The sequence below is a fragment of the Herpailurus yagouaroundi genome, unplaced genomic scaffold (genome assembly GCF_014898765.1).
Source record: "Herpailurus yagouaroundi ecotype Mexico unplaced genomic scaffold, PumYag 185, whole genome shotgun sequence".
NCBI lineage: Eukaryota > Metazoa > Chordata > Mammalia > Carnivora > Felidae > Herpailurus > Herpailurus yagouaroundi.
The window spans coordinates 3,383,983-3,408,906 of NW_024412416.1; the positions used below are offsets into that span (position 1 = coordinate 3,383,983).

The window sequence follows — 24,924 nt, forward strand, 5'->3', positions numbered from 1 at the left end:
CCCCAGTTGTCTCTCTCTCTCTCTCTCTCAAAAAATGAATAAACATTAAAACAATTTTTTTTTGAAACAGCTCTGTTCTGATGAAAAGTGTCTTTAAGTGTTTTAGAGGGAAGCTCGGCGTTGCGGCTCGAAGGCCTGCCTGCATCTACTCAGGGGTTCGTGACAGGTTGTAAAAGAGAGACGTCTGCTACTTGGCTTAGGGCAGAAACCCAGGCTGAGGAGATGAGGCCAGACCAGGAGGAAGGAGTGGGGTAGTGGGGTGGGGGGGTGGGGGGGAAGGGGCCAGCTGACAAAAAGAGGCCGAAAAGAGCCCATCGTGGGGTTTCTACACGTCCACGGGGAAGTCACCGGGAAAGACAGTCTCACATTCCGGGGGCCTTGCTGTCCTCAGTGAAGGAACGAGAGAGCAGGAACGGGCAGCCACACTCCTGAAGGCCTACTACGTCCCAGGCATGTACCAGGTGCTTGGCACAGTCTATCTAAGGTAACCTCACATCAGCCCTGCAAGGCAAGTTCACATCATTCCCCCTTTCTCAAATAAGGGGTCAACACTGAGGTTCTCGAGGTAAAGAGAGCTGTCTACCCTCATGGCTAATAAGCAGCAAAGCCCGCTGGAAAACGCATTCATTTCCTCTTCACAGAGCCGTACAGGATATAAAATAATTTTTCCTTGGGCAAAAAAAAATTAACGAGGCTCAGCTCTGAGAGGAAAATATAGATCTGTGGCAAGGATATCTGCGCAGCGTCGAGGCAAGAAGGGATTTCTCTAAAAAGACCCAGAAAAAAGGCAAACTATAAATGACAAGAGGGATAAATGCTTATCCACTCCTTTATTCAATTAATATTTCTGAAACTCAGCCACTGACCATATACTGCTCCAGGCACCTGGGATACATCGCCGCACAAAAGAGACCAAAACCCCTAGTCTCCAGGGATATACGTATAACGCTAGGGAGAAGCTACATTAAAATTCCCACGGACACCTTTGCTCCCCATAAAAGGTGAAAATATAGGCCACTGACTGAGAAAAGACATGTGAGCGACAAAGGATTAGTGTCTAGATTACAGAGCTACGATCTACAAATAAGTGAGACCAAAACACCAGGAAAACTCATGAGCAAAAAGCATGAATAAGCAACTCTCAAGAGGAAACCCAAATGCCAGTAAATATGAAAAGGTGAGCATTTTACTAGTAATCAAGAAAATACAAATTACAACACCAAAAGGGTGCCATTTAACAACCAAGAAACTGACAAAAATGAAAAAACCTGACCACATCAGGCTGGAGCTACTATGGTGTGGGTATTCCTGGATTTTTGGCTAGACCATAAATAGGTGCCATGACTTTGGAAAATATAATTTGGCAGTAGCTGGTAAAGTTGAAGACGGATGCATCATTTCACCCAGAAATTCCACTCCTAGGCATAGACCTTAGAGAAACTAATCTCCAAAAAGAAGATGTACAGAATTGTTCAGCAACAAAAATAAATGAATTAAAGCTACATTTCACAACATCGGTGAATCTCCCTGCTCAGACTGCTAAGAAAAGCAAGCTACAGAACACTCAAGGTCTCTTTGCATTTATATTAAGCTTGAAAAGTACAAAACAACACCACATCCTTTACTTATTCAGGAAAAGTATAAAGAAAAGGAAGGGAATTATAAACTCAAAATTCAAAAGAGTCGGGGAGCCTGGGTGGCTCAGACGGTTGAGCGTCCGACTTCGGCTCAGGTCGTGATCTCACGGGTCGTGAATTCAAGCCCTGTGTCGGGCTCTGGGCTGACAGCTCAGAGCCTGGAGCCTGCTTTGGATTCTGTGTCTCCCTCTCTCTCTGCCCCTCCCCTGCTCACACTCTGTATCTCTCTCTCAAAAATAAATAAACATTAAAAAAAATTTTTTTTTTTAATTCAAAGAGTCATTACCGGTGGGGACAAAAGGGAAAGAAAAAGAGATAGTCTTTGTATTGACAATATTTTATTTCCTACACTAAAAGGTGGTACGTGAGTATGCACTGTATTATTACTATTTAATCCTTTCTAATTCTTAATTATTACACAGTAGAAAGATCTTAGCAAACTAAGCATCAATCTCAAAAACAACACAATACTTACAAGAAATAAGCAAGGATTCTCAGAAGATAAATCAATGCTGGTCTTGACAAGTCATAAACAGGTAAGCTGCGCTTTGAATTTCCAATCTACCAGGAAGCCCTAAGATCCGAGTACCAGCATAAAGCATGCAGCCAGGGACATAAAGTACTATTATATGAGGGAGAAACTCTAAATGTTTTCCCAAACAGCATAATGAGAAAATACAAACAAAAGAGGTTAGAATAAACGGTCTCAGGCTGTCAAAGGCTAAGCCAGGCCTTTGGGAGGTCTCACGGCCAAGGTTGCCCCATATGATTGGCTCAGTTTTATTTTTTTCGTTTTGCTTTGTTGTTAAGTTTGAGAGAGAGAAAGAGCAAGCAGAGGAAGGTCAGAGAGAGAGAGAGAGAGACAGAGAATCCCAAGCAGGCTCCACACTATGAACACAGAGCCCAATGCAGGGCTCGAACTCACAAACCGTGAGATCATGACCTGAGCCAAAGCTGGACACTTAAACGATGGAGCCACCCAGGCACCTGGGAGGCTCAAGTTTTGAAAGTATGGGGCAGATGCGGAAAAGGCCCCAGACTGGGAGGAACAAGGGACACTCTACCAAACTTGGCAAGGGCCCAGGGGCATGGCTGCATCAGACACCGGGAAGGTGGAAAGCTACATCAGGACCCATTCTATGCTTCTCGCGTCACCTACTTGTCTCTCCCCAACTCAACATGAACTTCGTCCAAAGCAGAGAGCATGCCCTCAAATGAGTCCTCCCAATGCCCAAGGATGTGGCTAGACTTCAGGCCCAAAGGGAAAGCAGACACAGACCCCAAGGAATGAGCGAGAAAAGTCAAATGTGAAGTCCAATGGGAGGAAAAGACACGTATAGAAAGAATTCAGTGACAAGGTAGGACACGAGAAAGGAGAGATTTATGGAAGCGAGAGGGTTGGGAAAGACTCTGCGATCGTCTTGAATCTGGAAAGATAGCCAGAATTAAGAACAGAGGGGCACGTGGAGAAAGGACTGAGGGGGGAGAATGAGCAGAAGAAAGTGTGAACAGGAGCTCAGCTCGGCTGAGGCATGGACACACGACCAGCCAACTATTTGGGAGAAATGGTGAGCCACATACAAAGGCAGAGTAACAACTCAACAGTTCCTCACTGACCGCAAATAGAAGGTGTGAGCAACTGTCTACTTACTTCCATTCTGCCCACTGATTTCATCTTGGCTCAAAGGATGACCAGTTTTTTCGAGCCAATACCTGAAACTGATTACGTGGCCTAAGTCCAAGTGTTTCCCGGTCAACTTCCTTTTACTCCTTAACCTCTGATGAATGAGGCAACTCTGAAGGCCTACCTGGGATGTCTCCCTCCACCGCCACACCATGGAGCCTGTTTGGTCCACCTGACAGTGGGCCGGGTAATGACCCAGTGAGAAAAGCGGATGGGAAGCAAATCAGAATCCATTCACATTTCTTCACGAGTTATAAACAACACATTTTTGTAACTGCAGAAATAAACACAGCCGACTTCTAAGAAAGCAAACAGTTGTAGGAAAGTCATTGGATGACATCTGCTCTCTGATGGAAAATTTAAGGAGAACAGCATGATTCAGGCCAAGCCAAGAGAAAGCCCAATTAGTATTATTTAGACTACAGCACTATCACGCTTCCCGGTACAATAAACAAAATACTGAATCTCCCTACCCTTTCACACCAATGTTCTCCAACTAGACATCAAATGCCTCCTCCTTCCAACACATAGTAATCTATTCGGTACCTAGTGCCAACAGCAAGGATGAGCTCTACCGGTAGGCTCCTTCGGCAGACCTGACATATGTGGGGGAAGAGGGGTAAAATGGGTGGAAGAGGAAGCACAGAAAAGACGCAAAGGAAAATGTGCCCTAGAGAGTGCCAGGCAGAGTGACTCAGCCACGAGCCACTGGCACTGATGCCGTAGGTTGTCTAGTACAAAACACCAAGTGAACTAGAGAAGAGGATCTAGTCTTCATTCTGACCCTCGCCTGTCCCGAGACCTTGTTAGGTTGGTTTGGGGGCTCCGTGATCTTTGGTGTTCTGTTTGTCCTATCCCTGAGGGGGTTTTGTTTTGTTTGTTTTGAGAGAGAGAGAGAGACAGACAGAGCGCGTGCACGCAAGCAGGGGAGAGGGGCACAAGGAGACAGATTGAATCTCAAGCAGGCTCAATCCCATGACCCTGAGATCATGACCTGAACTGAAATCAAGAGGCAGACATTCAACTGACTGAGCTATCCAGGCGCCCCTCCTATCCCTGAGTTTTTAAACACAACTGGTCTACCCCACATGATGCCAGAGACGATGCGGAGAAAACTGCTACAGTGCTGAGCCCACCCCAAGAGCCAGAGGGTCAAAACATCAGCATTCAGGTACCTGACATGATCAAGTTCCCCTACCCAGAAACTGTCCCAAATGACCCAAGAAAAACAGACCTTCGGAATACCAATAGTTTTGAATAAGAGACTTGAAATGATGCTAATCATATGATACAAATTCTAAGAATTTTTTTTTTTTATCAAGTACAGGCAGGACCAGATGAAGAAAAAGTCATTAAGGGCAGATCCTTATTTTTATTATTTTTGTTATTTTCTTAGAGAGAGAGAGACAGAGAGAGAAAAAGCACACACGAGTGGGGGAGAGAGGCAGAGGGAGAGAGAGAAAATCTTTTTTTTTTTTTTTTCCAGAGAGAGAGTGTGTGTAGATGCATGCAGGATAAGGGCAGAGGGAGAGAGAGAGAATCTTATGTGGGCTCTGTACTGAGCGGGGCTCAATCCCACCAACTGTGAGATCGTGACCTGAGCAAAAATCAAGAGTCGGATGTTCAACCAAGTGAGCCACCCAGGCGCCCCAGGGCAGGTTTTTAAATGTCCGTTCTTAGGGAAGTGGTGCCTAGGAACATTATGGGAGTAAGTAAACAAAATCTAGATGTGGAGGGATGACATCACTCCGAGATGTGGAGGGATGACAGCTGGGAACCATAACAAAGACAGGGGAGGCAGGAACAACTTAACTGGAAGTCTCTAACCATGGCTCAAAGTCAAAGGTAGCTGGGAAAGCGAGAAGCCACACCAAAACGAGTCTGTGCCCCCAGCTCCCACAATCAGCCCTTTATGGTGCTGGATGAATAAAGTTGTGATAAAAGAAACTATATGATCAAGAACGGTATTTAAAGTATTTAACAACGAGTAAGGCACAGGCACCAGCCAATCAGATGTCAGCTGTAACTACGGCTACGGCCAGGCTGGTAGTAGTTGTGTAACTCTTCCCAGATCCATTCCTGATAATCTTAAAGATGGATTTCTAAGGTACCCAAGCAAACAATGGGGGAACTATGGTAGAACAGATGTTTTGTTCACTAAAGGCACCCAGTTTCCTTCTTGGGTCCATGGCAGGAGTCCACATTCCCATCCCCTGGAAGTTAGGTGTGGCCATGTGACTTGGATCTTGTGTCTCCCTCTCTCTCTGCCCTTCCCCCACTCATGCTCTGTCTCTCTCTGTCTCAAAACTAAATATTTTTTTAAAAAGAGAGAGAGAGAGGGACACCTGGGTGGCTCAGTCAGTTAAGCTTCTGACTTTGGCTCAGATCATGATCTCTCTTTCATGGGTGTGAGCCCCTCATCGGGCTCTGTGCTGACAGCTCTAAGAGCCTGGAGCCTTCTTTGGATTCTGTGTCTCCCTCTCTCTCTGACCCTCGCCTGCTCATGTTCTGTCCCTCTCTGTCTCTTAAAAAAATAAAATGTTAAAAAAAATTTTTTTTTAAAAAGAGAGAGAAACAGAGGAAACAAGAAAAATAATAGCAGGCTAAAGTCCTAACATAACATACAATTGTAACATATCAATAAACACATTAAATGTAAATGATCGAAATACACCAAACGCACAGGTATACCAGATAAAGACTGGTAGAATGCACTAGACAGACAGACAACTCAACTATATTCTCTCTATAAGAAACTCCCTTCAGATATAACGGTATATATAGATAAGTTGAAAATGAAAGAATACTAAAGTAAAAGGAAAATTTATATTGTGCTAGTATTATGTTTAAGAGAAATTTTTACAAAGGAGAGACTACATTAATATCTGATGAACTCCAGAGCAAAGAAAATTACCAGGGATCCAGAGGAATAGTCCACCAAGCAAACACAGGAATTTTAAATGTTTATGTGCCAAACAACAGAGCTTCAAAACACGTGAAGCCAAAACTGATAAAGCTGAAAGGAAAAACAGACAAATCCACAATGGGGATTTCAACACCCTCCTCTCAGTAATTGACTGAATAACTAGCGAGGAAATGAGCAAGGATAGAGAAGAAGTAAACAATACTGTCGACCAGCCAAACGTAACTGATATTTAACGAACACTCCACCCAACAACAGCAGAATATACATTCTTTCGTCTAATGGAACGTTCACCAAGAGAGACCGCATTCTGGGACATTGAAAACAAACCTCAATGAAGCATACAGATTGAAAGGAAGAGATGACGTGATTATCTGTTTAATCACTTCCAATTTGCCCAACTGGAGAGGGAGGGATTCTCCTCCAGGGTTATAGGAATGGCCAGACACCTGACAGCTGACACTGGACCAATGAGACAGACAACGGATTACTAATCACATACTCATAGCCCGGGGAGAAGAGGACACATCATGCCATGCAGTGGCACATGGGGGTGTCACTGGGGAACAGAATAAACAAGCAGGGACAGAGGCAGGCAGGCAGGTATTATCAAGACGTGACCTCTTGGTTCCTTATGGGGGATGTGATTGGCTTGTTTGAGTAATTCTGTAGTCTGGCAAGGAACTGAAATCCACTACTCGGATCTAAGCAGGAATAGGGGCATCTGGGTGGCTCAGTCAGTTAAGCATCCAACTTCAGCTCAGGTCATGATCTCACGGTTTGTGAGTTCGAGCCGCACATCGGGCTCTGTGCTGACAGCTCGGAGCCTGGAGCCTGCTTCAGATTCCACAACTCCCTCTCCCTCTGCCCTTCTGCCACTCATGCTCTATCTCTCTCTAAAAAATAAAAATAAGTAGTAAAAAAAAAAAAAAAAAGCAGGAATCTTGCCTGGCCCTCTACATAAGGAAGGTTGCTTGTCTAGGGGACCATATCTGTGGGAGCAGAGTGGGGAAGAGAACCTATAGTAAGACCGTTCTAGACCCTCCCAGTTTCCCCAGATATCGACATAGCACATAATATCGGGCCTTAATTTTACACCTTACTCCACGTCATCTATTTACAGAATCCTAAGGAATACACACACGCGCACACACACACACACACACACACACACACACCTCCTAGAAACAATATACGAGTTTAGAAAGGTTGTAGGCTCTAAGAGCAATACCCAAAAACCAATTGTTTCCTATGCATTTGCAATTAACATGTGGATAATGAAATGCAAACCCCAATACCATTTACAACCATTCAAAAAAAGAGGAACCGTGTAGGTACAAATCTAAAAGACATGTTCAGGATTTTACAAAACACTTACAAAGAAGTCAGAATTGATGTAAATAATAAAAAGTCAGACCATGTTCATGGATTGGAAGACTCAAGATAGTTAAGATGTTTATCCTCCCTCAAACTTATCAACACGTTCAACATCACTCCTATCAAAATTCTAGGAAGACTTTTTGTACATATACAAGCTTATTCCAAAATTATATGGAAATGCATAGGTACTAGAATAGCTTAAGTAATCTTGATAAAGAAGTTAATAAGGTAGGAAAGGAGCATCGTACTCGACTTTAATACTTACTTTATAGTTACGGTAACAGAGACAATGTCATGTTGGAGGAGGGATAGACATATTGATGAATGGGACAAAATGTAGAGTCCGGAAGTAACCCCCCACAGGTATTTTCCCAATGGATTTCAGACAAAGGAGCAGAAGTAATTCATTGGAAGAAGGATAGTTTTTTCAACAAATGACGCTGGAGCATTTGGACATCTACAGGCAAGAGTAAGCCTTACCTTTAACCTCACACCTTATACAAAATTCAAAATGAATCACGAATTTAAACACAAAGTATAACAAAATATGAAACTTTGAGAAGAAAGCATAGGAGAAAATCTTCAGGACCTAGGGCTGGGCAGAGTTCTTAGCCATGACAACAAACACCATGATTCACAAATGAAAAAAAAATACAAAACAAAACAAAATGAGGGGCACCTGGGTGGCTCAGTTGGTTAAGCATCTAACTTCGGCTCAGGTCATGATCTCACAGTTCATGAGTTCGAGCCTTGCGTCGGGCTCTGTGCTGACCGCTCAGAGCCTGGAACCTGCTTCGGATTCTGTGTCTCCCTTTCTCTCTTACCCTCCCCAACTTGTGCTCTGTCTCTGTCTCTCTAAAAAATAAATAAACATTAAAACAATTGAAAAAAGAAAGAAAAAAACGGATAAACTTGACTTCATCAAAACTGACAACTTTTGGTCTACAAAAGACCATACGTCAGAGGATTTTAAAAAATCAAGCTACAGACCAGGAAAAAATACTTGCAAACAGCAAACCCCACAGAGAGAATTCTAACATACCAGAGAAGCTACGACGCCTTCGTTATCCTGACCATTCTATCAAAGAGAAAGCGGGGAAGGATATCTGAATTCTAAATGCAGAACACAGATTAGGCCGCCCTGTGAACTTCTACTGCCAGCTCTGGTCTCCTGTCAGTTTCCACGAAGATCTCTTTCTTTCTTGACCTCATCAGGGACTGTCAGTCAATGGACTTGTTAATTGAATCTCAGAATTATGTGCTAACCCCACTGTCTTCGAATACAAAACAGAGCTCTGAGCTCAGTGAGTACATCCACATGGCAGTTACAGAAAGATGCCCACGTCCTATGTGCCACGTGCCTTTGGAAGGACAAGCTTCCTTGGCTATTCCTAGACTGGAAAAATCTGTTAACTCTCTCCAGGAAACCACTCAAGGGCTAGCCAAGGGAGAATCCTGGGAGCCAAGGCTTGCTCAAAACACCTGTGTCCTGGGGTGGGCCCCAAAGCAGATCAGCGGACGACACAGGAAACAACCAGAATGAGGTCAACAAGGACGGAGACACGTGGCCTGTCACTCCCAAGGGATTCACCAATGCCCCACTGAGGAAGGACGGGAGCTTGCATCGGCATACCGTCTGTGTCACCGTGTGCCCCTATGTGTGCGGGTGCCTATTTATTGGCTTCATCAATTAACTACATAATCAACCGCAGCTCGCTCATTCTGCAGCCTGTGTTGGGCTCCTCCCGTTGTCTGCTGAAGTGCCAGGTCGCTAAGTACATTGCCAAGGACGTGCCAGCCACCGGCAGTCAGCAGCCCGGTACACAGCGGGCACCACCCAGGTGAACAGCGGCCTCCCACCGGGGCTGAACGGAGCCCGCCAGACCGTGGCCACCTGCCACGCCACGCATCCCTTCCCTACTCCCCGCACCAAATGCGCTCCTGGCTCTCACGATGGAAGCTGCTGATGCATCCCAGAAAGGGTTTACAGAGCCTGCAGCGCAAGTGCTCTGCCCCTCGAAGCCGTGAACGGTGACGCCTGCCACATGCTGGGCCTCCCAAGGATGGGAGGGAGGGCCTGGAGGTCAGCTCACAGCCACCGGGCTTCCGCCAGGACGCAAGGCCACAAAGCCCATCCTGAAGCACGAGGCAAAGGCCTGGCCAGGGTCTGGGAAGGTCTTCTCTCATCAGAGGACCATGAAGGAGGGAGTATTAGTAGCTACTGTTCCACTGGCCACCGCTCCAGGGAAAGGAGGCTCTGTGTTCTAAGTGCAAAGTGTGCGTTGAAAGGAATTTGTTTTAAGCAGCCACAGGGCATTGGACCCGCTTCAACCTGCCCATCACACACATTCCCCTCTTCTCTTCCCTCCCAACCCGAGCGAAGGATGAACACAAGTTATTGTTAACAGATGGGCAACCCTTCCTTGAGAAGGACAGCCATGCCCTGCACCTTTGGGCTGGCGTCTTTCCATCAGTACCTCCAACCCTCAGTCCCAGCAAACGGGCATGAATCCAAACCAATGAGCCGAACCAGACAAGCAGAAGATGTCTTCATAAGCCCTGCCTTCACCCCAGCAGAAGATTCTGCCTGCTTTCTCCTTTCCAGAATCATCTGGAGCCCTGTCTCCCAGATCCCACTGAGTAACAGCAAGTTTCCTTGTCATTTTACCCACCCCTCCCCCAACTGACGGGCACTGTATTTTTGGACTTTAACATGTATGGGCCTCTTTTTTTCATAAAATTATAAAGTCATAGTTAATCCGTTTCATAGCATTGCTTAAAATATACTCCTAAATGAGCTACACCAACAGTCAGAATTCCAGGCTCTGAAAACCAAGGCGGTTGCTTCTCTCTAGATTTAAGGGTGATGAAGTTAATAAATCTTTAAAAAAAAATTTTTGATGGGGCACTTGGGTGGCTCAGTCGGTTAAGCGTCCGACTTCGACTCAGGTCATGATCTCACTACGGTTCACGAGTTCGAGCCCCACGTCGGGCTCTGTGCTGACAGCTAAGAGCCTGGAGCTTGCTTTGGATTCCGTGGCTCCCTCTCTCTCTGCCCCTCCCCCACTCACGGTCTACCTCTACCTCTCTCTCTCTCAAAAACAAACATTAAAAAAAAATTAAAAAAGAGAGAAAACCTGAATATTCCAATAATCATATAAAATTTTTAAAAAGCCTTCAGAGAATACTTTCCCTAAAAGGTTCTGTGCCCCATTTACTATCAAGTTCTTTCAAATCTTCAAGGAACAGGTTATTCCTGTGCTATTTAAACAGATCAAGAAAAGAAAAAAAAATGATGGAAAATGCTCGAACCCATTTTTATGAAGTGAACAAAAATCTTGACATAAAAACCTGAAAAATATAATACTAACCAACATTACTTATGAATACAGATGTTGTACTTTCCAACAAAATATGTGCAAACCGAATCCAGCTGAATATTAAAAAGACAATATATCATGGCCAAGTACAGTTAATGCCAGGAGCACAGAGATGATTCGATATTAGGGAGCTCACTGATATGATTCATTGTGTTAGTAGGTCAGAGGAGTAAAAGAATATGAGCATCTAGATCATTCTGAAGAGCCTTGATAACATGCATGCTGGCAATGACACTTCTCCGTGCACACCATTGGCAACAGTTCAGCAGAAGAACCTACCACTCCGGGGAGACCAGAGCTACACTGGGTGAGGGGTAACCAGATCAACCCTCATCAACCCTCTCCCTCCAGCCAAATGTCAGAGAAGGACAATCAATACACACAAAAGGACACAGAGTATGGGGTCTATTGACCGGGGTGGTGTTTTCTCAAACTGTAAACACAGCCCACTAGTGGGTCATGAATTTAATTTATTAGGTCTTAACCAGCCATTTTTTTCCCCATAGGATCAAGTGGAATGGACTGGGTAAAAAAGCAAATGTCACCATGAAGGCTTCATAGAAAGGATAAGCCTTGTTTCTTGAAACTTTTGTTCCAGTAATATGAACACATACATACATACATGCATTGAGTCATGATGTAAAGTATACTTCTTCCTGGCTGACTTTACATCGCAAAGTGAGACACTGCTACAATTTCCCAGTTCAGCGATATTAGTTGATGACGATGGTGTAAATGTGGTGATTAAAGCGTGCTCTCCAGAGCTATCTACACTCTGTTGAAAAGCCTGGTTTTGTGTCTATCAGTTGATGAATGGATAAAGAAGATGTGATACATACACACACACACACACACACACACACACACACACACACACACATACACACTCACTCACGCAAATGAATATTATTCAGCCATAAAGAAAGAATGACATCTTGCCATTTGCAATGACATGGATGGAGCTAGAGTGTATTAGGCTAAGCAAAATAAGTCAGTCAGAGAAAGACAAATACCATATGATTTCACTCATATGTGGAATTTGAGAAACAAAACAAATGAGCAAAGGGAAAAAAGAGAGAGAGAGAGATAAGCCACAAAACGGATTCTTAACTATAGAGAACATACTGATGGTTACCAGAGGGGAAGTGGGTGAGGGGGTGGGGGAAATAAGTGATGGGGATTAAGGAATATATCTGCCGTAAAGAGCACCGGGTGATGTATGGAATTATTGAACCACTATATTGTATACCTGAAACTAATTTAACACTGTATGTTAACTACCTGGAGTTAAAATCAAACTTTGAAAAAAAAAAAAAGAAAATCCTGGATTTACCAGATTAGATTAGATTAACTGAAAATACTCACAGAGCATCTGGGTGGCTCAGTCAGTTGAGCGTCCAACTTTGGCTCAGGTCATGATCTCACGGTTCGTGAGTTCAAGCCTCATGTCAGGCTCTGTGCTGACAGCTCACAGCCTGGAATCTGCTTCGGATTCTGTGTCTCCTTCTCTCTCTGCCCCTCCCCTGCTTGCACTCTGTCTCTGTCTCTCTCAAAAATAAACATTAAAAAAAAAATTCACTCCTACCCCTCACCCCCCACTACCACACACACATTCATACACACATAATCTCTATGGGAGGAGCTTACCTGCCCACCCCAGTGATTGGGGCTTAGCTTTATAACTTGCCCAGGCTTCACAGCAGGTCAAGGTACCTCCCCACTCCCTGACTATGGCTTCCACTATGTGAGTTGCTTTGGCCAATGGGATGTTAGCAAAAATGGCTCCAGTAGAAGTCACAAGAAAGACCGTTGTGCACTCGGACTTATTCCCGTGTGTGTCTGTTATCATCAAGAGAGGAACACCCCTGGCTAGCCTGCTGGTCTCACCAAGGGGGGACAAGAGACACATGGAGCAGACCCCCATTCTAAAAAATCCCCATCAGAACAGAACCCTCACAAGGTCAACAAATACAATTTTTTTTTAAATAGAAACATAAGCAAAATGTAGTCAATGAACACGTATCACTAGATAAATTTCTCAGAACAACAGCCACAGATAAATTATAGACAACCTGATTGCTCTTTTAAAAAGCTCAATGGAAATATTAAAGTTTAAACAAAACATTTAAGATCGTGGAAAAAGTGAGCTTAGAAAAAGAATGGTGAAAATAAAAAATAAAAACGTTACAAATTTGTCTTTTTTTAAGTTTGTTTTTGAGAGAGAGAGACAGAGAGAGAGAGAGAGAGCAAAGGAGGAGCAGAGGGAGAGAGAAAGATAAAGAATCCAAAGCAGGCTCCAGGCTCTGAGCTGTCAGTGCAGGGTCCGATGCCAAAGGAACCATGAGATCATGACCTGAGCCAAAGTCGGATGCTTAACTGAATGAGCCACCCAGGTGCCCCAAAACATTACAAATTTGAAGATCACAGTAAAAAGCCTTTCCTGCACACACAATACACACTTATAAAGATAAAAAAAAAACTATTTACATAAAAATTATATACATAATGTCCAGATGAAAATACAGGACTTCAGAACAGAGAAGAAATCACATAGCTATCATGGCAGACAAACCAAGGCACACACAAGGGGAAAAAATCAGATTGGCCACACAGTTCTCTTCAGTAATATCCAACGCCAAAAGGCCCGGAGTCGATATTTACAAAGACCTCAGGGAAAAAGTGAGAAACGTTTTAACTCGTTGATTTTTTTCTTCTTTTTAAGATATATTAACTATACGTATGTTGGATCTTCTTTCATCAGTTTTCGATTATCATGTATTCGTTTGTTCATATTCCATTGGGTAGAACGCCCGTTGATCTGGCACATCCCCAGCTGCTTAACCCACTGTGTTCCTGTTTCCTCATGGAGTCGGCACTGCTGAAGAGCATCACAGGGAGGAGGGAGGGGAGGACGTGAGGGATGAGCCATCCAGTGCTTCAATTCTGCTTTGCTGTCTGGCTCATCCTCTAATTAAGGTCTCTCCTTTTCTCGAGAACAGTATCTTCCTTTTACTGTCACCACTGGAAGGTCCGTGAGGTATAGGAGGAGCCCCTGATCCACAGCCTTTTGTTCTGGGTAGTGCGGCTCCCTCCCCCTACCTCATCCCCTTTCCCTTTCCCCTTCAGCAGACTCCCTGGGCAGAAGGTCACCTTGAACATCTAGACAAAAAAAAATGTGTGTCAAGAATTTTCCCCTTCAACTCTGGGTCACTTGCCATTTTTGATGTCAAGTAAGGCCTCTTTGGGGACAATACCCACTTCTTTTTGAGCCCCATCAAGGCTCCCAATGCCACTGTCCTTACCAAAAGTTTATTAGATAGGCACAATTTGTGACAGTCACCCTTGGGGAAATCTCTGTCCTGCTCACAGTCCAAGGAGACACATCTCAGCCTCCAGGATCCTCTCTCACTCAGGTCTAGAATCCACAGAACTCAGAAAAAAATGCTTCATGGTTTGTGTTGAGAGGCCAGTTCCATTTCCTTGTTACACTGAAGATAAACTTTGTTCTTTTTGTTGTGTGTCTGTTTTGTGTAGTTTTGAGGGAAAAAAATCCTTGTTACTCCCCCATTACACCAAATCCCATTTAAAACAGCAGAATTTTTGTGCTTGGAACTTGACCAAATCCTTTGAAAGACCTCTGGATTAGTCAAAACTATAATAATGAAGACAGGTCTTGACTTAATAGATACTGAACACACCATAAAGCTATAGTAAAATAGTTTGTTAAAAAATATGGTATTAGCACAGGAAGACACTGACAGATTAATTAACTAAATATATTCCAAAATTAAAATGTTAATGTTTAAAAAAAGACTAGAAGAAGACAGCCGTGCATATATTTTCTCTCAGTTATTTCCAAGCATGATGCAGAGGCAAAGTATACGACTTGAAAATTATGTCAGTGTATCCAAAATATAAAGATAAAAATTAATGACAAAATGGGAAAATTACTTGCAACATGTGAAAGACAGGAGGTTAATATACTTTATATATAAAGAACACTTACAAATTAACAAGAAATTCTCAGTAGAAAAATATAAGCAAAAATATGAAGATAAAATCTGTTATACTATTTCTAACGTCTTAAGGAAACCTTACACGAAACCAGTAATAAGGAGAGCCCAAAAGTATTTTTGAGAATCTCTCATTACTAAGATTTCCTTAATTAAGTCTGATATTGCTAACTTTTGCAAAGTAAGAACACACATTGATAGAAGCTTTCTGAAAAGACAGTTTGATCATATAAATTAAAGGTCTTAAAACTGCACATAGCTTTTGACCCCCAAATTATGTCTCAACGAATACATTTTTCCAGAAATGTATTCAAAGAAAATAATCACAAATGTGAGCAAGGATGGTTCTGCTTGAGTTTTTGTAGCAGCATTATTTGTAATAGCAAAAAAACCAATCAACCTGAAGGTTCAGCAGTAAAGAATTAGTTAACAAAATATAGGACATCTAAATGATGCAGTATTATGAAGACATTAAATACTACTATAGAAAAAATATTTGAGGACATATGGAAATATTCCTCACACTGTTAAATATTTAAAAAGTTATAACCAAAATACAGTGTAATCACTTTTTAAAAGATGCTTACACATGTTAATATTCCAGGAAGAATATTAGCAATACATATATACCACAAAATCCTAATAATTGGTAGAATTAATGGTTATTTTTAGCATTTTTGTCTCTCCCTGGGTTCTCCATATTTTTTCTAATAAATATGTTTTATATTTTTAAATCAGGAAAAAAATACAATGGAAATTTCAAAAGAGTGAAGAGAATTTAAAGTCCTTTAATACCATAAATGAGTTCTTATTAATAAAATAGGTATTCTTCCTTTTTAAAAAGTATTTTCAAAATAAAAGGCTATTATATTTATAAGCGAAGGCTTGGAGAACAAATGCATTTCTGAGTATTTGACCACAATAATTTATAGCATACATTGGCTGGAGCTGTTCAGTGCTGACAAATTCCAGAAAGTAATTGCATAAAATACTTGGAGAGGAAATTGCTTTATGCTTCCATGCTATTTATGGAAATTAGCATCTTTGTAAAAATAAACCGAGAGCAATCACAATCATAAACCTTGCAATGTGGTTTCCATAAGATGTCAGCTTTGGTGCTTTTAGATCCATTAGCAACGTAGTGGGGGAACGCTGCCCACTTTTCTGTTATGAAACAATTACATAAAATTGGTTTTTTCCTCTTGTATCTTTAATCCCTTCTTTTCTCCTAGATGCTTCCCTGAGGAGTACATATATACTGAAATGCTCACTCTGCTCAGCCTACTTCCCTCTCAAAGAGCATCACACATGTCCTTTATTCAGTGCCTCACCTTCTGCAATCGACATCTTGCCCTGAAACTATTCCTTCAGCCATCACCAACCATTTCACAAGATCAGGGTAAGTTTTCATTTTCACGTGCCCCTAAAACTTGTTCAAAACCTGAAGAAATCTCCAATTCTTCCCCCGCCCCTCTCTATCCCACACGATCACTTGTCAGGATCTATCAGGTTCTAAAATGTATCCATACTCACCCTCTTGTCCATGGCTAACTCCCACCCACACACTCTCGTGAACTGAGTTGAAGGACTCATTACCAACCTGGACCGGTGCCAGCTGCCTCACGAGTACCCTCTGCTCATGTGCATCACCAGTGGTCCGAGGGAATCTTAATGGTGCCTCCCATCACCTCCTGAACACCCACAGGACTCCATGCTGCCCGCCAAAGAAAGCCCTCTTTATCAATGACTTATTCAACTTGCTCGGCAAGGTCCTGTCCGGTATGACCACAAACTGCCTTTGTTTATACCTGGTGCCACCACGTACCCTACTCTTCAAACATATGGTATCAATGGAAGCAGAGGGGTGGAAACTTATTTAAGAGGCATTTTTGAGATGGAACAAATGGAAGTTGGTGGCAGAATGGGTACAGGGCAGGGCAGCAAAGAACACATCTATGGTGATCCCAGGATTCTGGCTCAAATGACCAAATGATGGAGAATCTAAGCACTGAGACAGAGTTGGTGGGGCAGCGGGGGAAGGGCACTGAGGACTTCCCTTCAGAAGTATCATGTTTAAGGCCCCCAGGGAATATCCTAGGGAGCTGACTAGTAGCTCATGGATATTGATGTGCAGTTCACGGAAGAGACAGTCAGAAGCCTCTCCGAGATGTTGCGCCTCTTCCATTTTGGAGAAGTGTTTGAGTTTAGAAATAAAGGGAAAAAAGGAAAGAAAAGAAAACAGAAAAGAAAAGAAAGGAAAAGGAATGAAAGGAAAGGAAAGGAAGAAAAGAAAAAGAAAAAAGAAAAGACAGGAAAAGGAACTAAAGAAAAGAAAAGAAAAGAAAAGCCAAAAGAGACTTACCAAACTTGTGTTTTATTTCCAATGTTTACATTTAGAAGTTAATGTAAAATAGAAGATACCTTTTTATCTTTTGATTGTATGCAGAAACTTACTTGAAGAGAACTTTTGAAAGCCTGAATCACTCTGAGATCTGGGTCCCCTGGTGATAAGCCCCAGGCAGGAGGCTCTGGAGAGAAAACCAGAGGAGTGACTGACGGAAGATGCCTGGGGAGAGTGTATGAAGACAGAAGAGACAACGTGCAGAACTCTGGAACTGAGCAGCTTGTAAAAAGAGCCAGAGATGGGAAGGACACAGAGACAAAGAGAAAGGCATCAGGCGTCACAATGACAAATGAGGAGAGGGCTCCCCTTCATTCTCCCACTGGATTCTCACGGGATCTACCCAATGACTCCATCCTGCAGGTGCAGGCCTTGGGGGCAGCTTGGTAAGAAGGCGGACTCTGCCTCCAGGACAAGCTTAAGTCCTTCTGCTCAGGATCTGTCGTGTCAATCAGCACAGCTTGGAATCTGCATCCCAAATCACTGTGGAGGGGGACGTCACTCAGGGAATGCACGTGCGACATAAAACCCAGAGTGCTGGAAGAACTCCACCCAGAATAAAACAGGATGAAGAGAAAAAGCGCCACGAGGTGTACCAAATGTGTAGCAAAGCACATTCAACTACGGAAAAATTACTCTAAGGAATATTCAAATAAGTAAGCAAAGACGTGAGCGTAAGATGTCCATCACAGGTAGCTGATGGCAAACACAGGCGACCGAACCATCTTGGAAACAACCCAAAGGTCCAACAAAGAAACAACGTGTGTAAACAAATTATTACGGTATATCCATAAGTGCAATGAACACCGCCATTCCAAATGGAAACGCAGACATATACGTACCGACAGGGAGAAATATTCATGATATACTGACTGAAAACAATGATGTCTAACAGTGTGTTTAGCATGATCCCACTAATCAAAACATAACACGTGTATTTATATGACATCGGTGCATAGACAAAGCCTGGAAGATCACACATGAAAACATCGATAGTTGTCTGGGTGGTAGGGGTAAGGCAGATTTTTTACTTTGATTTTCCTTTCATTATCTACCTCCGCTATGTTTCTACAACTTAAATTTTTATGCACATAACTTACCTGCTAGCGGTCAGTGCCGCTCGACACAGGATGTCAAGCTATGGCAAGGAGCTCAATCGACTCATCACTGTCATTCTCTTAGACCTCTTCTCTAGATGCGGAGTGGCCGGAAAAAATGCCCCAGAACTTGTCCGGGAAGTCCTGAAGGTGGGGGATCAGGCAGGTGAGAGTAAGAGAGCTGGAAAACGGTTCTACTGGGGGTTCCGTGGTGCTGTAAGAAGCCATTGTGAAGGGTGAGCGTAGGTGTGCGTGGCTCTACAACCACTGCCCTCGCAGGACCCAAGTCAATCAAGAGCACGCCGACACACCTGTCACCTCGGCTGAGTCTGCCGCCCTCCTCTCCCGGGTCAGGGGACAGGTTCTGAGGAGAAGGGGATTTCCGCACCCGTGCTTGGATTCTGCCTCTTCTGATGCAACAGGGACGGGGTGAAGGCCAAGCGGTCTAATTATTATGGTGTAATGTCTGCGGTGAGAGAAGGGAAGAGCCACCACCATGGCCACAGCCAACACCGAGACGAGAGCCAACACCACAGACGCCGAGGCCTCCACCAAGGTGACGGCCACCCAGACAAAACTGCTGTTGAGACCCGAACTACCAAAATATCCAGAGTCTCTGAGACCACAGCTCCTCTCGGTTCCAGAACTGATGGAACCAGAAGGAAGGATCAAAGACCAGAAATAACACCGGAGGGGACCGGTGAGACCAGAACTGCCAAGAACCACATGAAAGAACAACCCTTAAAACTTCAGACCAGAACCACCGAAACCCAAATCGCTGGGACCAGAACCGCCACCACGACTCGCACTAACTAGAGCTCAGTGTCTACTTGTGGAGTCAAGACATTCAGTGGGAACTTTCCCAATGACCTTAAGACCTTAAGACATTGGTCTTAAGGGCCAAAGTGGTGACAAAGGGGAGGTAAGGACCTCACATTCTAAAGAGAGGGGCTAACATGAGGCACACACCTGCCGCAGAGCTCGCAGGGAGGGGCAAGGCCAAGTCCTGCATCACCTCCCTACTCTCTAAGCCCGACTGAGATTCACTGAAGAAAAAGATCATTCACAGAGAACGCACGGGGGGCGGGGGGGGGGGCTGCAAGGCGAGACTGGCCTTCCACTCCCCAGATGTGCATCCGCTCAGACTGGCTCTGCTGATACGTCCCTGGGCCTCCCCGAGCAAGAAGCGGAGAACCGAAGGCGGCTGGCAGGACAGAGAGAGGAGGCGGCGTGGAGAATCCGATGCCTCCACCGTCTGCACGGCAAGGAAGCGTGCGTTCCCTACAGATCAAGCGGGCAACGACAAAGGGAGCTGGGGTGTCTCTCTTTAACTGGAGTGTGGCTGACGCACAATGCGACGTCTGTTGCAGGTGGACGAGATGGTGATGGGGTGAGTCCGTGTGTTCTGCTAGGGAGCTGGGTTTACAACGCCTTGCGTACCTGGACCCCACCCCACGAAGCTGCCCGCTAGGCAAGGAGAACTCAGCAGCAATGGGCACGCTGGGCCTCCTGCTCCAGGAAAGGGAGAAGTGAAGAACTCACACCGGCCACCCGAGGACAGGAGAGTCGCCAACAGCCCGACAGGCAGTGGCAACTACCAGAGAGAGGTGTCCAGTTACACAGAAAGCTGTCTGCTCTTCTCCCCATCCCCCCTCCTTGTTTCCAGTGCCAGGAAGGCCGGACCCAGCAGAAGTATCCCCGAACCAGTCCTCACCACTGGTTGAGGTGAGACGAGAAAGACCACGGCAGGACGTCACGTCACATGCCTGGAGCCACGTGTGGAGCCTACACGAGACAGAAGGGAGGTGACATTGAAACCAAAGCGGGGAATCCAAATTTGAAATCGGACTGGACTTTTTTAAAATGAAAAAAAAAAATGAAAGTAAATCTGCCCAAGACGTCACTAAGGAATGGACATGGAGGGGATGGGCCAAAGCGTGGCTGGAGCCGGCGACTGGCGGCGTGTTCATACCCCCTGAGTGGGTGTAAGACCTTCCCAAAGCAGGCGGCTGCAGGGGAGCACTGGAGCGGTGGCAGCTGACTTCTCAGGGAAGACCGGGGTCCCCAAGGGCGACAGGACCTGGGGCGACAGGACGCGGCCGGGGCCCCTGACCCAGAAGGGCGAGGGAAACAGGAAGCTGCTCCAGAAACACTCAAGAACAAATTAGAAAAACACAAGGCGGCCGACCTCATGCGTTTGCTCTGCGATCTGTCACAACTGCTTGCGGTCAGTGAATATAAGAGGTTAAGTTTTTTGCTGATTTAATAAAGGAAATCTAGTTTTTATTAAACGAGTTGGCACACCCCTGCTCCTTGTGGCTCGGCTTCGCATCTTTTAATTCCCTACCAGCCACCTAGCGGCCACACTGACAAGGCAAGGGGAGGGGCGCCCGGGCGGCTCAGTCTTGAGTCTTTAAGTGTCCGACTCTTGATTTCTGCTCAGGTCTTGATCTCACCCAGGTGAGATGGAGCTCCGGGTCGCGCCCCTGCTTAAGATTCTCTCTCCCTCTCCCTGAGTCCTTCTCTCTCTCTCTCTCTCTCTCTCTCTCTCTCTCTCAAAAAGAAAACAAAAACAAAAACAAAACAAAGAAAGGGGAGATATTGAAGAACACTCAAGGCCCCCCAAACACGAACCAAAATCTCAAGATATCCCAGAGGGGCAGCTTTGAATCAAACCCAGGCTGACCTTAGGCAGACAGCCAAGTGTCCAACCCACAAGTAGATTCTCAGGACTGACCTACCCTACACTAGAACATTCTCCCACCGCCCACATAGCGAGACTGCCCTGGCTAATCCCACTCACACCTGCGGGAGACTCCCCTGAGAAGGTCGGCCCCACCTCCTCCCCGCCTGTACAGCGCCTTCTCTCTCCGGCTGACGCCTCCTGAGCGCCCCCTACAGTACCACAGCAGAAACTGCAGGCACCCCTTAAACCCTGGTGTTCCCAGGCAACAGCCCCCACAGAGAGCTCACGTTTATTGCACACTTATTACACGCCAGACACTGTTTTTGTTTTGTCTGCTCCTTCTCTCCACTTGCAGCGGATTAACTCCTTCAAATGGTTCTCTGAGGTAGACACCCCTCTCTACGGATGTGGAAACAGATGCGGAGAAGTCTGGGTGGACGGGTCAGGAGGTAGTGCAGCCGGGATTCCAGCGGTGGACTGAGTAGAGGGCGCTGTAGTCTGAACCCTCCTTCCACGACCTCCTGCCCCCGCCGCCCCATACGTGGAAACAGCACTGCCAGAGGCACATAGATATGGAAAAATCCAAAAGAGGTCACTGAGCGATTCAAGCTGGGCAAACGCTGCCCTTGGCCAAAGGTCAGCAGACTGCCTCAAAGCACATTTAAATTTTTTATAGGGTGCGAGAAGACAAAACGAAACGCTGTGCCTTGAAGCCTCAGCCCCATTTGCCCAGGAAGAAATATGCGAAGCTCTCACAGCCTGTTTCAGATCTGCTGACCGGACCGAAAAGTGAGTCTCTGCCATTCGCCACAACCCTACACCTCACTGACTAGAGGAACCCTAAAATCACCCTAAAAATATTTTTGTGCTGGGGCGCCTGGGTGGCTCAGTCGGTTAAGCGTCCGACTTCGGCTCAGGTCGTGATCTCGCGGTCCGTGAGTTTGAGCCCCGCGTCGGGCTCTGTGCTGACTGCTCAGAGCCTGGAGCCTGTTTCAGATTCTGTGTCTCCCTCTCTCTCTGCCCCTCCCCTGTTCATGCTCTGTCTCTCTCTGTCTCAAAAATAAATAAACGTTAAAAAAATTTAAACTATATATATATTTTTGTGCTAACGAAACGTATCTATTAGAATGTGATTACGGAACAGCATCAATGACACGGGGATCGCGGGGGAGAAACCGTACCTTGACAGCCAGCTTCCACGAGCCACCGCAATCGTGGGGCACTGGGGCTGAAAGAGGCTTCGGAAACACCGTGTCCGAGAAAGTGAACTGAGACTCAGCCTGATCAATCTGTCCCACAGTGTGTCTCTTTATTCAAGTGTGCAACCTCGTTGAAAAGACATTAAAGCCCTCCTAAAGGGCCAGGCCCTTTGCTAGACCCGGAGGGTACACAGGCCCCTGAGCCATATGCCCAAGAAGTTACGCCTGAAGAGAGGGACTGCCTTGTTCCAACCCACATAAGGTGCTGTACTGGGCTAACAGTGGCCCTGGGGACATCACACTAAGACTCGGTCTGCACCTTTAGACTATGGGCTCCAAACTGCTAGGCGAAATCCAGGATGCAAACATATATGTCTGGCTTTCACGGCTTTAAAACCTGGGAGGTTTCCTAGGAGGTCTGAACGATCCAGGCCTCTTTAAAAAAGTAGAAGATACGGCAATTCTGGGCCTGTGTTCCCACCTGGCTCCGCTGGAGTGGGGCAGCGGCTGTTCTCACTAGATGGGGCATGAGCCATCCACTTTGTCACTGTCTCCGCCACTCCCTCCTGTCTCTCCGGCAATGCTACCTTTACTTCAGTCTGCCCTGTGGGCAAGTGAGGACGCAAGGGGTGAGCTGGGCCCTCCCAGGCTAGTGGGAGAGACAGGAGCCTAAGAAAGAACCGCAAAATAGTGTGATGTGTGTTGACACAAGTAAACTCAGAACACTTACTTCGTGGCTGAGCAAAGGTCAGAAAGTGGGCTCAGCCCCTTCGTTGTGCCCTGGCCTTTAGCAGCCCAGCCTCCACTGGGCACATGCAGACAGCCATTCTAGACTGAAAAGACAGGGTCCACGACAGCCCCCCAAGTCATTGCTGGTACATGGCACCCAAGCGGTCTCAGAGCCCTGCTCAGGGCTCCGCGAGGACCCAAGGGATTTGGATCATTCTTACAGCTAGGTCAACCAGAATGCCATTTGCCAGGGGGAAGGGAGAAAATGAGATTCTCTCTGGGATAGGATGAACACTGCTCATACCACATCTTAGGTGATTTAGAACACTGCTTGTGAGCAAGCAGAGGGAAGCTCGCCACCCTTCTTCCCCTGCACAGTACCTGTAGGAAGGCAGAGTGCATGACGACCATCCAGATCAGCGGCCACCAGGAACTCTCCCACGAAGCCATCGGGTCCGGTCTCCTGGGAGTCTCTCTTGAGCCTACAAGAGAGCAAAAAGTTGGTTTCCAACCAGCTCTGTCCCCAGTGGCGGCACCCATGACTTAAGAGACCCATCAGAGGGAGGGACCCTGAACCCCCCCCCCCCCCCGCCCGCCAACAATGTCTCGAAAAGGTTTGTGTAGATTCAGGATGGGGTGCCTATTTCAAGGTACAGGCCATGGAGGGCTATCTTTAAGAGGCATCCACATCAAGGTCAGGAGGGCACTTGGACCTGCCTCCCATGTGCAACCCACACGGCCAGTCCTCCAGAAGCTGAGACATCTCTGCACCAGCCACTTTCCAGCTCATGTGTCAACAGCAGGGTGTGGCGATTGGCTTCTGACTCAGGAAGCCAGCATGGAGCCAAGGATTAGGGCACCTGCCAGCTTCTTCGACTTCAGGCAAAAATGAATCTGAGGCCAACTAAGGCAGCCCAGCGAGGGGAAGGGACCTGCCTAAGGTCACACAGCACGATGGTGACTGTTCTCGAACAGTTCGAGGCTTTTCTCCCAGGAGATGCCACCGTCCAAGCCCTAGACCTGCAGCCAGAGAGGTCTGAGAGCTGAGTTCAGGGAGGTTCAGAGCGCACAGCCTCAGCGCCCGCGGACACACTCTGCCAAAAGTAGGTGAGGGCGAACGGGCAGAGGCCCCCTGAGCCCAGGAGGGCAGCGAGGGGGGTGGGGGGGGGCCTGCAGAGTCCCCCTGACGATTTACAGGGAAATCAGTACGAGCCGAGACTGGAAAAGCCGAGGTCACACTCGCCTCGCCTCTCACTTCGCCTCGCGGGCGCCTTGGCGGAGCCGGTGTCCGGGGGCGGGTCGGTGGCTTCTCTCCATCTGGAGAAAGCATTAAGGGCCTGGCCTAATGCGATCCGCAAATGTGCTGCTGTTTCCGACCTGAGGCGGCGACTCTGGGCCGAAGGGAGGCGGCCAGTGCCGGGCCCGGGGAACCGCGCGCCCCCCTCGCCGGCTCGCACTGGCCGCCCCGCCGCACACCCCGCCGGAGCCCGCTGCCCGGCGGAGGCTCCTCCCGCGCCCGCGCCCGCGCCCGCGCCCGCGCCTCCCCAGCCCGCTACCCCACGCTCCAGGCGCTCGCGACCCGCCGACGCTCAAGGCCACTGGCTGCTGTCAGCCCGTTTTCCGCCGGGGAAGCCCCAACACGAGGAACCCCCCACCCCCGCCTTCGCGGACAGGGGCCCCCGCCCTCAGGAGCGCCCCCATCCCCGCCCGCCGGCAGCCCCGAACGTCCCTGTCCCGGTCCTCCAGGACCCCACGGAGCGTGCCGGCCCGAGGTCTCCGGGCCGCCCCCCCCCCC

The 24,924-nt window shown here is 46.5% G+C and overlaps 1 protein-coding gene across 1 annotated transcript in view; it reads right to left on the reverse strand.

Moving 5' to 3' along the window:
• The window catches only part of ADAMTSL3 (ADAMTS like 3), a 369,755-nt gene that overhangs the window by 332,195 nt on the left and 12,636 nt on the right, over positions 1-24,924 (reverse strand). The window contains exon 3 of the mRNA XM_040493500.1: positions 23,511-23,611. Within this exon, the coding sequence (XP_040349434.1) occupies positions 23,511-23,579 (69 nt within the window). The 5' untranslated portion in view covers positions 23,580-23,611. The remainder of the gene's footprint in view (positions 1-23,510; positions 23,612-24,924) is intronic.